This window comes from Typha angustifolia, chromosome 13 (assembly GCF_048772165.1).
Source record: "Typha angustifolia cultivar Huaian chromosome 13, ASM4877216v1, whole genome shotgun sequence".
NCBI classification, from domain to species: Eukaryota; Viridiplantae; Streptophyta; class Magnoliopsida; order Poales; family Typhaceae; genus Typha; species Typha angustifolia.
Genome location: NC_133251.1, coordinates 6,936,885 through 6,947,390, shown reverse-complemented (window position 1 = coordinate 6,947,390; position 10,506 = coordinate 6,936,885). Strand labels below are relative to the sequence as shown.

General features: G+C 34.7%; 1 protein-coding gene across 3 annotated transcripts; it reads left to right on the top strand.

The window, feature by feature from the left end:
- Nucleotides 1-1,692: 1,692 nt before the first annotated feature.
- On the top strand, nucleotides 1,693-10,276 carry LOC140774304 (uncharacterized). 3 transcript variants are annotated; one of them, XM_073117243.1, is made up of 4 exons: nucleotides 1,693-1,851; nucleotides 8,392-9,382; nucleotides 9,731-9,815; nucleotides 10,026-10,276. In XM_073117243.1, exons 2-3 carry the CDS (start codon nucleotides 8,436-8,438, stop codon nucleotides 9,774-9,776), a joined length of 993 nt encoding a protein of 330 aa, XP_072973344.1. In that variant the 5' UTR covers nucleotides 1,693-1,851; nucleotides 8,392-8,435; the 3' UTR covers nucleotides 9,777-9,815; nucleotides 10,026-10,276. The 3 variants fall into 3 exon arrangements, with proteins under 3 accessions (XP_072973344.1, XP_072973342.1, XP_072973343.1); XM_073117242.1 differs by adding an exon at nucleotides 2,601-2,684 and having other exon boundaries at nucleotides 1,716-1,851; nucleotides 9,731-10,276; XM_073117241.1 differs by having other exon boundaries at nucleotides 9,731-10,276.
- The last annotated feature ends 230 nt before the right edge of the window (nucleotides 10,277-10,506 follow it).

Below are 10,506 nucleotides of genomic sequence, written 5' to 3'. Positions count from 1 at the left end.
CTCAAAACCACGTTTACAACCACGTTCACAACCATGTTCGAACGCACTCCACCCGCGTTCGAACGCGATTTACAAAAAACTTATTTTCTTAGAAATTAAACATTAAAATAAGAAAAAAAGACACTCCTAAAGTATATTCATGCTCGAGACGACATTGGTGAACTCCGAATTGTATCACTGTGAACCATAAGAAGGCTAGATGCCCTTAGTTGCTTAAATTGCATGATCATTTGTGAAGAGATAAACCGAAGAGTTAGGAGTAGAGGGTTGTATTAGTGGAGCAAGATCAGATAAGGGTGTGGCTTCCTTAGGGGGGATTAGGGGGCAAGGAGGAGGGAGAGATTTACACCTTACATTTTTACTATTTGCAAATCAAGCCATATGATTTAGTGAATATATGTAAAAAAAAATATTCTAGGTTAGATTGGACTGACACCGTGAGAATATTCTATTAAGTATAGATATTTTATTTATAAAATGACTAAAATACCCCTAATATGACTTAGTTGAAGGTATTTTCATAATTTCTTAGTATAGTTAACTTAGCTCAGAGGTTTAGTTAAGTTTAATTAACTGATCTAACGGTAGGATATTTTTTGCATATATTTACTAAATCATAAAACTCTATTTGTAAATAATAACAATATAGGGTGTAAATCATAATTTTATTAAAAGATATGGTGTTATATGTAAATTTCCGTTTAGAGAAGGACACTTTTTCCAACTTTGAATGTAAAATACATTACCTTTCAAAACATTTGACCAAACTACATATCATAAAATAATTTAAATAATCCTGTATATATATATATATATATATATATATATATATATATATATATATATATATATATATATAGATATATTAATCTCCTTAAAACAATATCACATTCCTATTAAAGAAAATTAGTGAATATCAATAATTCTAGATATTTAGAATAATAGGTACTTCAGAAATCATGATATCTCGTTGCACTTAGAAAGATTCATAACTATTTCTATATACTTCTAAAGACATGCCAACAACTACTACAATAATTAGAGGGTTACAAGCACAGCAACAAAAGAAAGTTGTTTGTCTCATTGATAGGTCAACCTTATGAATATTTTTCCTTCATTCAGTTTTTCGTTGCTTTTCTGCACAACTTGTACCTCGTGTTCTTTTGCCTTTGGAAAAGCTAGGTTACTGCTAAATTATGTATATAAAAAGTTTGCATTTAACACCCTAATTTTATATAGGTGGTTTACACTTTATATTTTTAATTGCACATACAAAATTTTAAAAACAGTGTAAATTATAAATACCTAAATGGTAGGGTTTTAAACGCTAATATCCGTATCTATATTGATTATTGACTACTTCCAAGACTTCATATATTTTCTTTTTAAATTCAAGAGTTTATTTCTCAAACTCTTAAGCGTGTTGCATGTCACAAGAGGAAATTAATAAATTAAAACGATAAGATTTGTTAACAAAAAAACGACTTTTGGGGCCGCCTTCCCCGCACCGCAGCATTCTCTTTCTCCTCTGACCTCCTCCTCCTCTTTACGAGGTTATCTCTACGCGTACGAAGAACGTACCCTATATGTTGATGCTTCGTTCTCTTACACGTGCGAACTCTATGTCAACCACTAGTGATATTGGGTAGTTATTGCGACACTAAGCATTAGGCTCTGTCACTATCATTAAAGAACAAACTAAAAGCTAGAAAAGAGAAGGCTCTCTCTAGAGTCCTCGTCTCCTCTTCTTTCCCTTTGTCGCACGCCGAAGGAGATCGATTAGGGTTAGGGTTTCGATTCTTTCTCCACCTTTCCGCTCCGGAGGCCCCGGAATCTTCCGGAGGAATCAAGGTTTTGATCGTAAACTACTCTTTTTGGTCTCCAATTTTTGCTTCTGTTATCTTATGTGAAGTTTTGGTGATCATTCTTTGATTGGTGATCGTTCCACTGCGGGTTTTAGGGTTCCTAATTCTGATAGTTCGAGATTTGAGGGGAACTAATTCTTGCGTGCTTTAGTTCTTTTCTTTTTTTTTTCTTTTTTTTTTCCTTTTGGTTTTTTTAGCAGTCAGGTTGAAATTTTCTTTTCTTAAATTGGGGTGGGGGGTGGGGGTGTTGGCGTTTATTAATTTCTTCTGGATCTGAGTGATGTTATGTAGAATTGTAGATTCAATTCTGTTGTGTGATTCTTGGGAAATGAAGAAAAGGTGGACTTCTTTCCAAGCTTAAGAGTTATGGGATGATGTTTCTAATTGTTCCTTTGACCTAGGGTAGTGCATCATGCATGATGTATTTTGTTCTTGTTGCGTGTTAAACAAACAAGGCACTCGGTATGTTTATAATTCTGATAAGAAGATTGGCCTTTTGCCATATCTATGGTACTATTTAGTAAAAGAATGTCTGATTCAGGACACTTTTTTTGATGAGTTTTATAGAAAGATATTGTGAGTTTGGCTTTTAGGATGATGTAGGTCTGACGTTATATGGAGCTAATGTGCTTGGATTTAACTTTAGCTTGCTCTAGGAGATACTTTGGAGTGTAAGGATATAGAATGTGGATAAAGTTTCCTCATCATCTTATACCTGTTTATACAATTTAATAGGAAGGAAGATTAAATGGGAAGGAAGAGCTATAAAAGCAGATATATGAATCTGAGCAAGAAAGGAAGTGGACACAAATGAGCCAGGTCACAACCTAACTTTTGCTGAATCACCTGGTTGGATCTGTTGAACTTTTTCCCCATTTGCTTTGCCTAATCCCATTCATTGACATCCCTTGTTGACATATTCAAGAGTCCTGATATTATGGATGAGATGTTACTAGCAATGATGTAGTTATCTCAGGATGCCAGGAGGCCAAATTCAGGCATAACCATATAAGATTGCAATATCTTAGGCTGCATTTAATGAGAGATGGAAAATTATCAAATATAAGGACACGAAGTGATTAAGTTGCAAGGTTGAAGTCTATCTGTGCTCACTAGTATTTGTTAATTGTCATCATAGGTTGTGTTTAGATTGGCCTGGTTTTGGCATTTAGGTAATTTCAAAGGGGTTGTGTACCATTTATTGCTTTGATTAAATATGATCTTACATTGATTATCCTAGGACTCACATTTGAATATCTTATGGTGAGCTGTCACTGAGTGTATTTCATTGCATAGTGTTTTTCTGCCACTAGATTATCATTCTCTTTAAGAGCTTAGGATGTTGTATAACTATTGTAGCATAGTACTTGGTGGATTGAGATCTAGAAAAATGGATTATCTAGTGCTAGAGAAAAGATGGATGTTTGATAGTTTTGTAGTAGTCCTACATTTGTCCTCTAATTGGATGAACCTCTAAGTATTTCTTCTTAGAATAAGAAAAGTATTTGTTTAGTTATCCGTAAGTTTAAAAAGAATCTCAAATATGAAGAATAGAAAGGAGAAGTTGAGAAATATTATTGAACAATCAAGTCATTTTCTGGGGAAATAGCAAAATCACAAGCTGAGACTCATTGTGGTAGGAAGAACTCCTAAGATTGGTCTCATGCCAATATGATATCACACCCATATCACACCTTATCAACAATAGAAAATGAGAGGTTTTATACGAGGTTTCAAAACTCAGTATCGGGATCGGTCATTTAGAAAAATGATACATTGATTGTTCGTATCGGATCGGATTATTTTTTAATTACACAAAATTCTAAATTTTATTTAATAATATTTAAAAATTTGTAAAACTTAAAAAATAATAATAAAATAAGAAAATAATAATTATTGACATATGAAGCACAAAACCTAAAAGATGCATTAACTTACTCAAAAATTTATGAATACCGAATTGTCTATCCCTTGTTTTTCCCTCTTTCTATTATTGTCAAGGCAAATTTATTTTTTTTTCTCTCTTTTTTCTTTCTTCTCTATCAATTCCTTTCTCTCTCTCTTCCTCTCTCTTATTGCTACAAGGAAAATTTTATTTTTTTCATTTCTTCTCTCTCCTTCCTCCTCCTTTCTTTCTCTCTTACAGCCGCAAGGCAATTTTTTTTCTTTGATTCTTTTTTTTTATTTCTTCTCTCCCTTCTTGTCTCTCTGGTTCTCCCTCTCAATCTCTTCCTCCTCTCACTCTTCATTCTATCTCTCATCTCTCTATTCTATCTCTCTATATCACAATGTTACTGCAGCAGATTTTTTGTTGTAGTAATAGAGGTTAAAAGAGAGAAAGAGAGGGAGGAAGAGATCGGATGAAAGAAAGAGAGGGAGACACTAGAGAGAGAAAAATAAATGAGAGATGGGGCACCAGAGAGAGAAAAAATAAAAAAATAAAGAAAGAAGAGAGAGAGAGAGAAGAGAGAGAAGAGATAAGGATAGTTCTACGTGAGATTGCTCGAAACTTGAACCATGGTGTTATAAGGAAGTTAATTCACGAATTGACTCCAATATGCACATTAGTGATTTGTCCGCTTAATATAACCATTTAGTCATCAAATAGAAATAAAACATGAAACAATAAAGAATCCGTCTTTTTGTCAAATAGGCTCCACAATATCAGCACCGGTTGACACTTAGCATTGGAGTGTGCTACTTACACACCTCGTGCCTGGTGTTGTGACTACCATCAGTATGCATATGCATATTACACTTGCTTGCATATGCACATGTACCACCCCCCACCCAACGATGCGCGTGCACACACACACACACATTTGCATACACATATACGCAAATAGGTGTCAGTAATGTACCTCTGTTTGGTTGCTTATATACACTCTGTTTGACAGTTGTCACTTTCCTATGCATTCTACTTGTCTAGGTTGGAGTCATGTAGAAGTCTTCTTTTCCTAATTCCTATCTCCAAATTGGTGGAGACTTTGTTCATTGGGACTCCTTATTTCTATTACATAGAGAATGTTCTACCTTACTATATGTATGTAACTATATATGCATTTGTATAGGAGATGAGAAAGCAGCAAGAGATAGAAAGTCATACTAAGGTTGCTGTCTTTTGTATAAATCATTTAACATGATGCATCATGTAACTAAATGTATGCTTCTTCTCTAGCTTAACATATAAGTTATAAATTGGCAAAGCATTTGCATCTTCTGTTCTGTGTTAACAAGATTGTCTTTCAAGCTTTTTTGATTGAACTCTAATTCAGCTCACTTTGTCTGTGTTCACTCGCTCTCTATGTATGTATATATATTCTAGATGCAAAATGTAAGCTCTTGGAGATGATGAACTAAGTTTAAAATGCTTAATGTACAGAAGCATGGGTTTGAAACCTTGTTTTGAAACATCAAATGATTCCAAATTAGTAATTGAATTATACTTTTCTTTTCATACTAAATGCAGAATTATTTCTAACAGGTATTTAAAATTGAATAGTTTCTACATAAGTCTGTATCTTGTAGCTCACATCTGGCTATTTATAATTTCCATCACTAAAATTGAAATTTGAGCTAGGAATGAATTGTCCAGGTATCCGTTTCAGATAATTCTAGATAATAAAACAGATGAGATTGCCAAGCAGGAGGATTGAGGGGGATAAAGGAGACTTAATTAGTAAATGAAGGAAGTGTTTAGTTTGTTCTCACACATAATATTAATATCACTTCGAGACTCAGAAGAAATGGGAAATGGGAAATGGGAGAAGTCTATCCAGATTAGCATGAGCACTTGATTTGTGGAAGAATTGTACTCCAATGAGCAATTGATAACACTTGAGAAGATCTTGCTCGCACTATGTTGCATGCATGGTATAGGACTTACCTTTTATATGTAAAGATCAGTTGCATAACTATAGAAGAATCAAGCTCTTTATTGGAGAACCATTCCCTTAGCAAATTGTACAAATTTTGGATTATTCATAATCAGTCAATCAATGGACTGTTTGGCGTAGGAAATTACTAGAACTTAAACTATGGATGCAAGAAAAACTAATAAGATTAGAAAATTTTCGTGAGAGAGGATTCCTAGACCAATTAGATTTAACGATATGAAAATAAAAGTCTAAATCTGAATTGGTTTAAGAAAACTGTATTCTATTAGGTTTAGAAAAACTGATTAAGAATCTTTTTCAGAAAACCGGAACCAAATAGGAAAAAGAAAATCCGAATGCTATAACTATAAAAATCGAACTCAAGTCGGTGAATAAAAGTCTGAGTAAGAGTAATAAAAGGAAACACAACACAACACATTTTTTTTTCTATTTTTAACGTGGAAAACCTCTTTTGCATAAAGAAGAAAAAATCATAGACCCCTCTAAAGCTGATTGATTTATTTCACCAAGCAATAGAAATAATATTTACTTACAACCCCTTTCGATACTTCAATATCATAGTGTTTAAGTAATTGCGTGAACATGAATCACCTAATTAACTATCCTTATAAAGTAGTAATCCTCTATTTGGTAACCATTCGAGCAATGGATCAACCTCAAGCACAATTGTCGATGTGGTGGTAAATGACGATGAAGACAATGTCGATTCAGCTCATCTGGTACTATTGAAGATCAATAATTGTAGCTTTAGCTCCTAGATACATGATAATAACTCTTCTTAAAGTTGATAGCAAGGTTCAAAAAATTAGGATCGGGATTGGCCTCCCAAAAAAAATTATATGTATCAATTGTATCGGCTAAATCAGCTGTATTGATTGCTTAAATCGGATTAAACTATTTTTCATTACATAATTTATAAATATTATTTGAAAATGTAGGAAAATTTCTAAATTTTGATTAAAAAATGACAAAACTAAGAAAATAAGAATTACTTACATATGAAGTCTAAAAATAAAAAAGGTACTAAATTACTCAAAACTGTTGCAACGAAGGGGAGAGAGAGTGAAAGAAATAGAAAGAAAAAAAAAGGAAAAATTCTGCTGTAGTGGAGAGGAAAAAAAAGTATAGGGAAGAATAAGAGAAGATAGAGAGAAATAAAAATCATATAGCAAAGGTCATTAGAGTTGGATCTGCCTTGGTGGAATTTGCGAAAGCTGGATTCCTGTGTCAAAGAAGCAATAGCTATTGGTAGGGAGAGAGAAAGAGAAACTAATGAAGGAGAAGGAAATTTAGATCAAGACCGGCCCATCTAGATTGGGATCGGTTGATCCCACCTGATCCCAATCAATTGATTGGATCTTGTTTAGATCGGGATCAGCCGATCCTTCAAACCATAGTTGATATGACATATGTTCCATTAGAGATTTTAGAATTAGATAATTTACTATTCACATGACTTGGATCCCTTTCTCTAAGACTATCACTTATAGAGGTGAATAATATTTTTGCTTCGAATTAGGAGAATCCACTAAAGAAAAATCCAAGTTTGAATAGGTTTCAGAAATCACATTTCTAATCCTGTGCACACTGACCGGATGCCTTTTTAAGTGCCTTTAGGACATCAGTTGAAATACATTAGGTGTTCTGTTCTTGTTGTTCGAACACTAATTAGCTTGTCCAGACAAGATCACTATAGCAAAAATTGCTGTAGCAAAGTACTGCTCATCCAGCACTGTAGCAATATTATTTACCTGACTAACCGACCTCACCTTCCCTTCTAGTTGGCTCGCTTGCGGTTCAATCCAACCCTGATTTGGTGAGATAAATGTTGAATTTGGAATTTTTGCTTCTTTTCATGTGAATCTTCAATTTCTTGATCATATGTAATTCCTGGATTGTACATCATATATACTTAAATGTTTTATATCCACGAGTTTGCCATTATAATATTTTGCACTAATTGATTAATTACTTAAATGTATGAAGGTATATTCTAAGAGAATGGATAGCAGAATGAACCCCAACTGTAGATTGTGAAATATAGAAATGGACAAATTTATGGAACCATTGTAGGTTTTTAATCCACTATATAACATAAAAGACAAGTAACCTCGTATAAGAGCTGACAGGAAGCAAAGTATGCCCCCTCACCTCCCACAGGTTGTGGCTAGTCTCATGGGCAAATTTATGGCAACATTATGGGTTCCTGATCCACTATGAAATGTTAAAGGCAGTACCCATGCTCTTATAAAGCTGAGAGAGAGCAGACTATGCTCCCTTACCCCTCCATGTTCTGCCTATTGTTAGTCTTATCTGCAACATATGGAGCTATGTTGTTATACATTCAACATATTGAGTGTAAAATTACCTAGACATAATGTTTCAGTGAGAGAATGGAATGCTAGATCTAAAATTTAGGATGACTATGGAAGTCATATATCTACAAGTTCTCATTGTTGTCTTACAGTCCTTAAAGTTCTCAAATGCAGCATCTGTGTTAAGTAAATTTCTGAATTTTCTTTTAAATAGTGTTTAAGCCGTTAGACCTTCTATTATATTTTCTCAAATATCTTCTTATTTCTAGAATACCAAAGTATCGATACAAAGCCAACTTTCATTGTTATATGCAGGTCATTACAGGCATTCTGCCAAAACCTACTTATTATTGGCCCTAATGTTTACTTGGGAAAGCTTTGATATGGCTTTCGGCAATTTGTCTAAGAGGTGGATCAAGTCAAATTCTTTGGAACTGAATATCCAGGTTGATAGCAACTGGGAGGATGTAACTTGCCCAATCTGTTTGGATTTCCCTCACAATGGGGTCCTTCTCATTTGCTCATCATATGACAAGGGGTGTCGACCATTTATATGCGATACTGATCAGACACGTTCAAACTGTCTTGAGCGATTCAAGAGTGCACATGGGCTTCCTGCTACTGTGAAGGTTTCTTCAACTACTAATATAACATCTTTGGAAAGCATTCATTTGATTCCATCAAACCCAAACAACCAACCAAGCTGTCCACTGTGTAGAGGAGATGTAATAGGGTGGGTTGTCATTGATGAGGCCCGCGTGCATCTTAATATGAAGAAACGATGCTGTGAAGAGAAACAGTGCTCATATGTCGGCAATTTTTTTGAGCTCGAAAAGCACACTCAATTAAAGCATCCCAATTCGCACCCATCGGAAATAGACCCTGCTAGACAACTTGATTGGGAAAATTTCCAGCAGTCATCTGATATCATAGATGTTTTGAGCACTATACATGCCGAAGTACCTCATGGGGTGGTGTTGGGGGACTATGTCATTGACTATGGAGATGATGAGACTGGAGATGAGTACGAAGATTTCCATAGGGTCAGGGGGAAGTGGTGGACCTCTTGTATTTTCTATAAGGTTTTTGCAAGGTCTTCAAGAAATCGGAGGAGGTCAAGAAGAAATGAAGGAAGAGAAAGCGAAAGGAGAAATAGCAACCGATCAAGTTCTGATAATTCAAATATTGACGGTGGTCCCACAAGATCTGTAGATATAAGGGACTATGGATTTGATGAAATTGATGATGATTTTGTAGGACCAGGCAGCGTTGCTGCAACATCTGGGAGAATTACTAACCATTACAGGTACGTTTTATTTCTCAACTGGTATTCCTCTATAGACTTTATTTTGGGGAAAAAGTGTTATTCCAGTCAAATGATACAGGCTCTCTTTTGGTTGAACTGCATGCTTTGCATAGTTGTTTGGATCAGCTAATAATCAAGTGAAAAGGAATATGGTTCTGACTTCTGATGATATGATTGAAAAGTGAAAAGGATAAAAATCATAAATATTTCTCCTGTAAAGAGGAAAGACAGAATTTTCTACATAAATACAAATTCTTTCTTTTATGTTACTTTTATACAGAAATACAGTTATACACTTTAAGTGATCTCTGACAACTCTTTCTAATAGTCTTTTGTTTACTCAAACAGGGAGAGATATGGGAGGCGACGCTCGCGTTACTATTATGATCATTGACTGCTATGCGTCGTGCCCCTTTGTTTCATCTGGCAATAGGCATAATCCCATCCTTTTCTTCCTTTTTTTTCTCCTGAATTACATTAACTCTCTATGGTTGCTAGAAGTTGTCAACCCACAATTATCTCGTGTATATAAATAATTATCAGTGGGCTTACATGCCACTGGCTGTTCATTTTGCTCTCTTTACACATTATTCGACCAATTCACTGATTAGGTGCGCTGATGAGAAGCCTTGATGTACTACAGAGAAAGGAGCTCGCATCCAACAAGTCATCAACCCTTGTTGGATCTTGTATCATGGCTAACCTAGGTGGATCAAAAGGACGATCCTAACAACGGCCCCTATCAACGGTATTTACACCACCCTCTCGAACATTGTTGGGTCTCGAAGCCTGCTTTGATGTGTTTGTGATAAAAAATAGTGTTTTTGAAAGACCAAGGTCGCCACCTATGGTTTATGTACATGTGACCATCTATTTGATGTGTTTCCTTTGCAAGTTTCTTTTTGTTAGGAACACAAAACCAAGCACAACAAAAGATTTAAAAGTTAGAAAGCTATCTCATGAATCTAAGAGAGCAGAATTATTAACTATGTTCCTAATTTTGTTCAAGGGTTGAGAAAGTCTAACCATTGAAACAAGCCTACCATCAAAACATAGTAAAAGATGGTTTGATTAGGTTTGAACATAATAGTATATATTAGTTCGTATACGTGCTTGCTATTTAT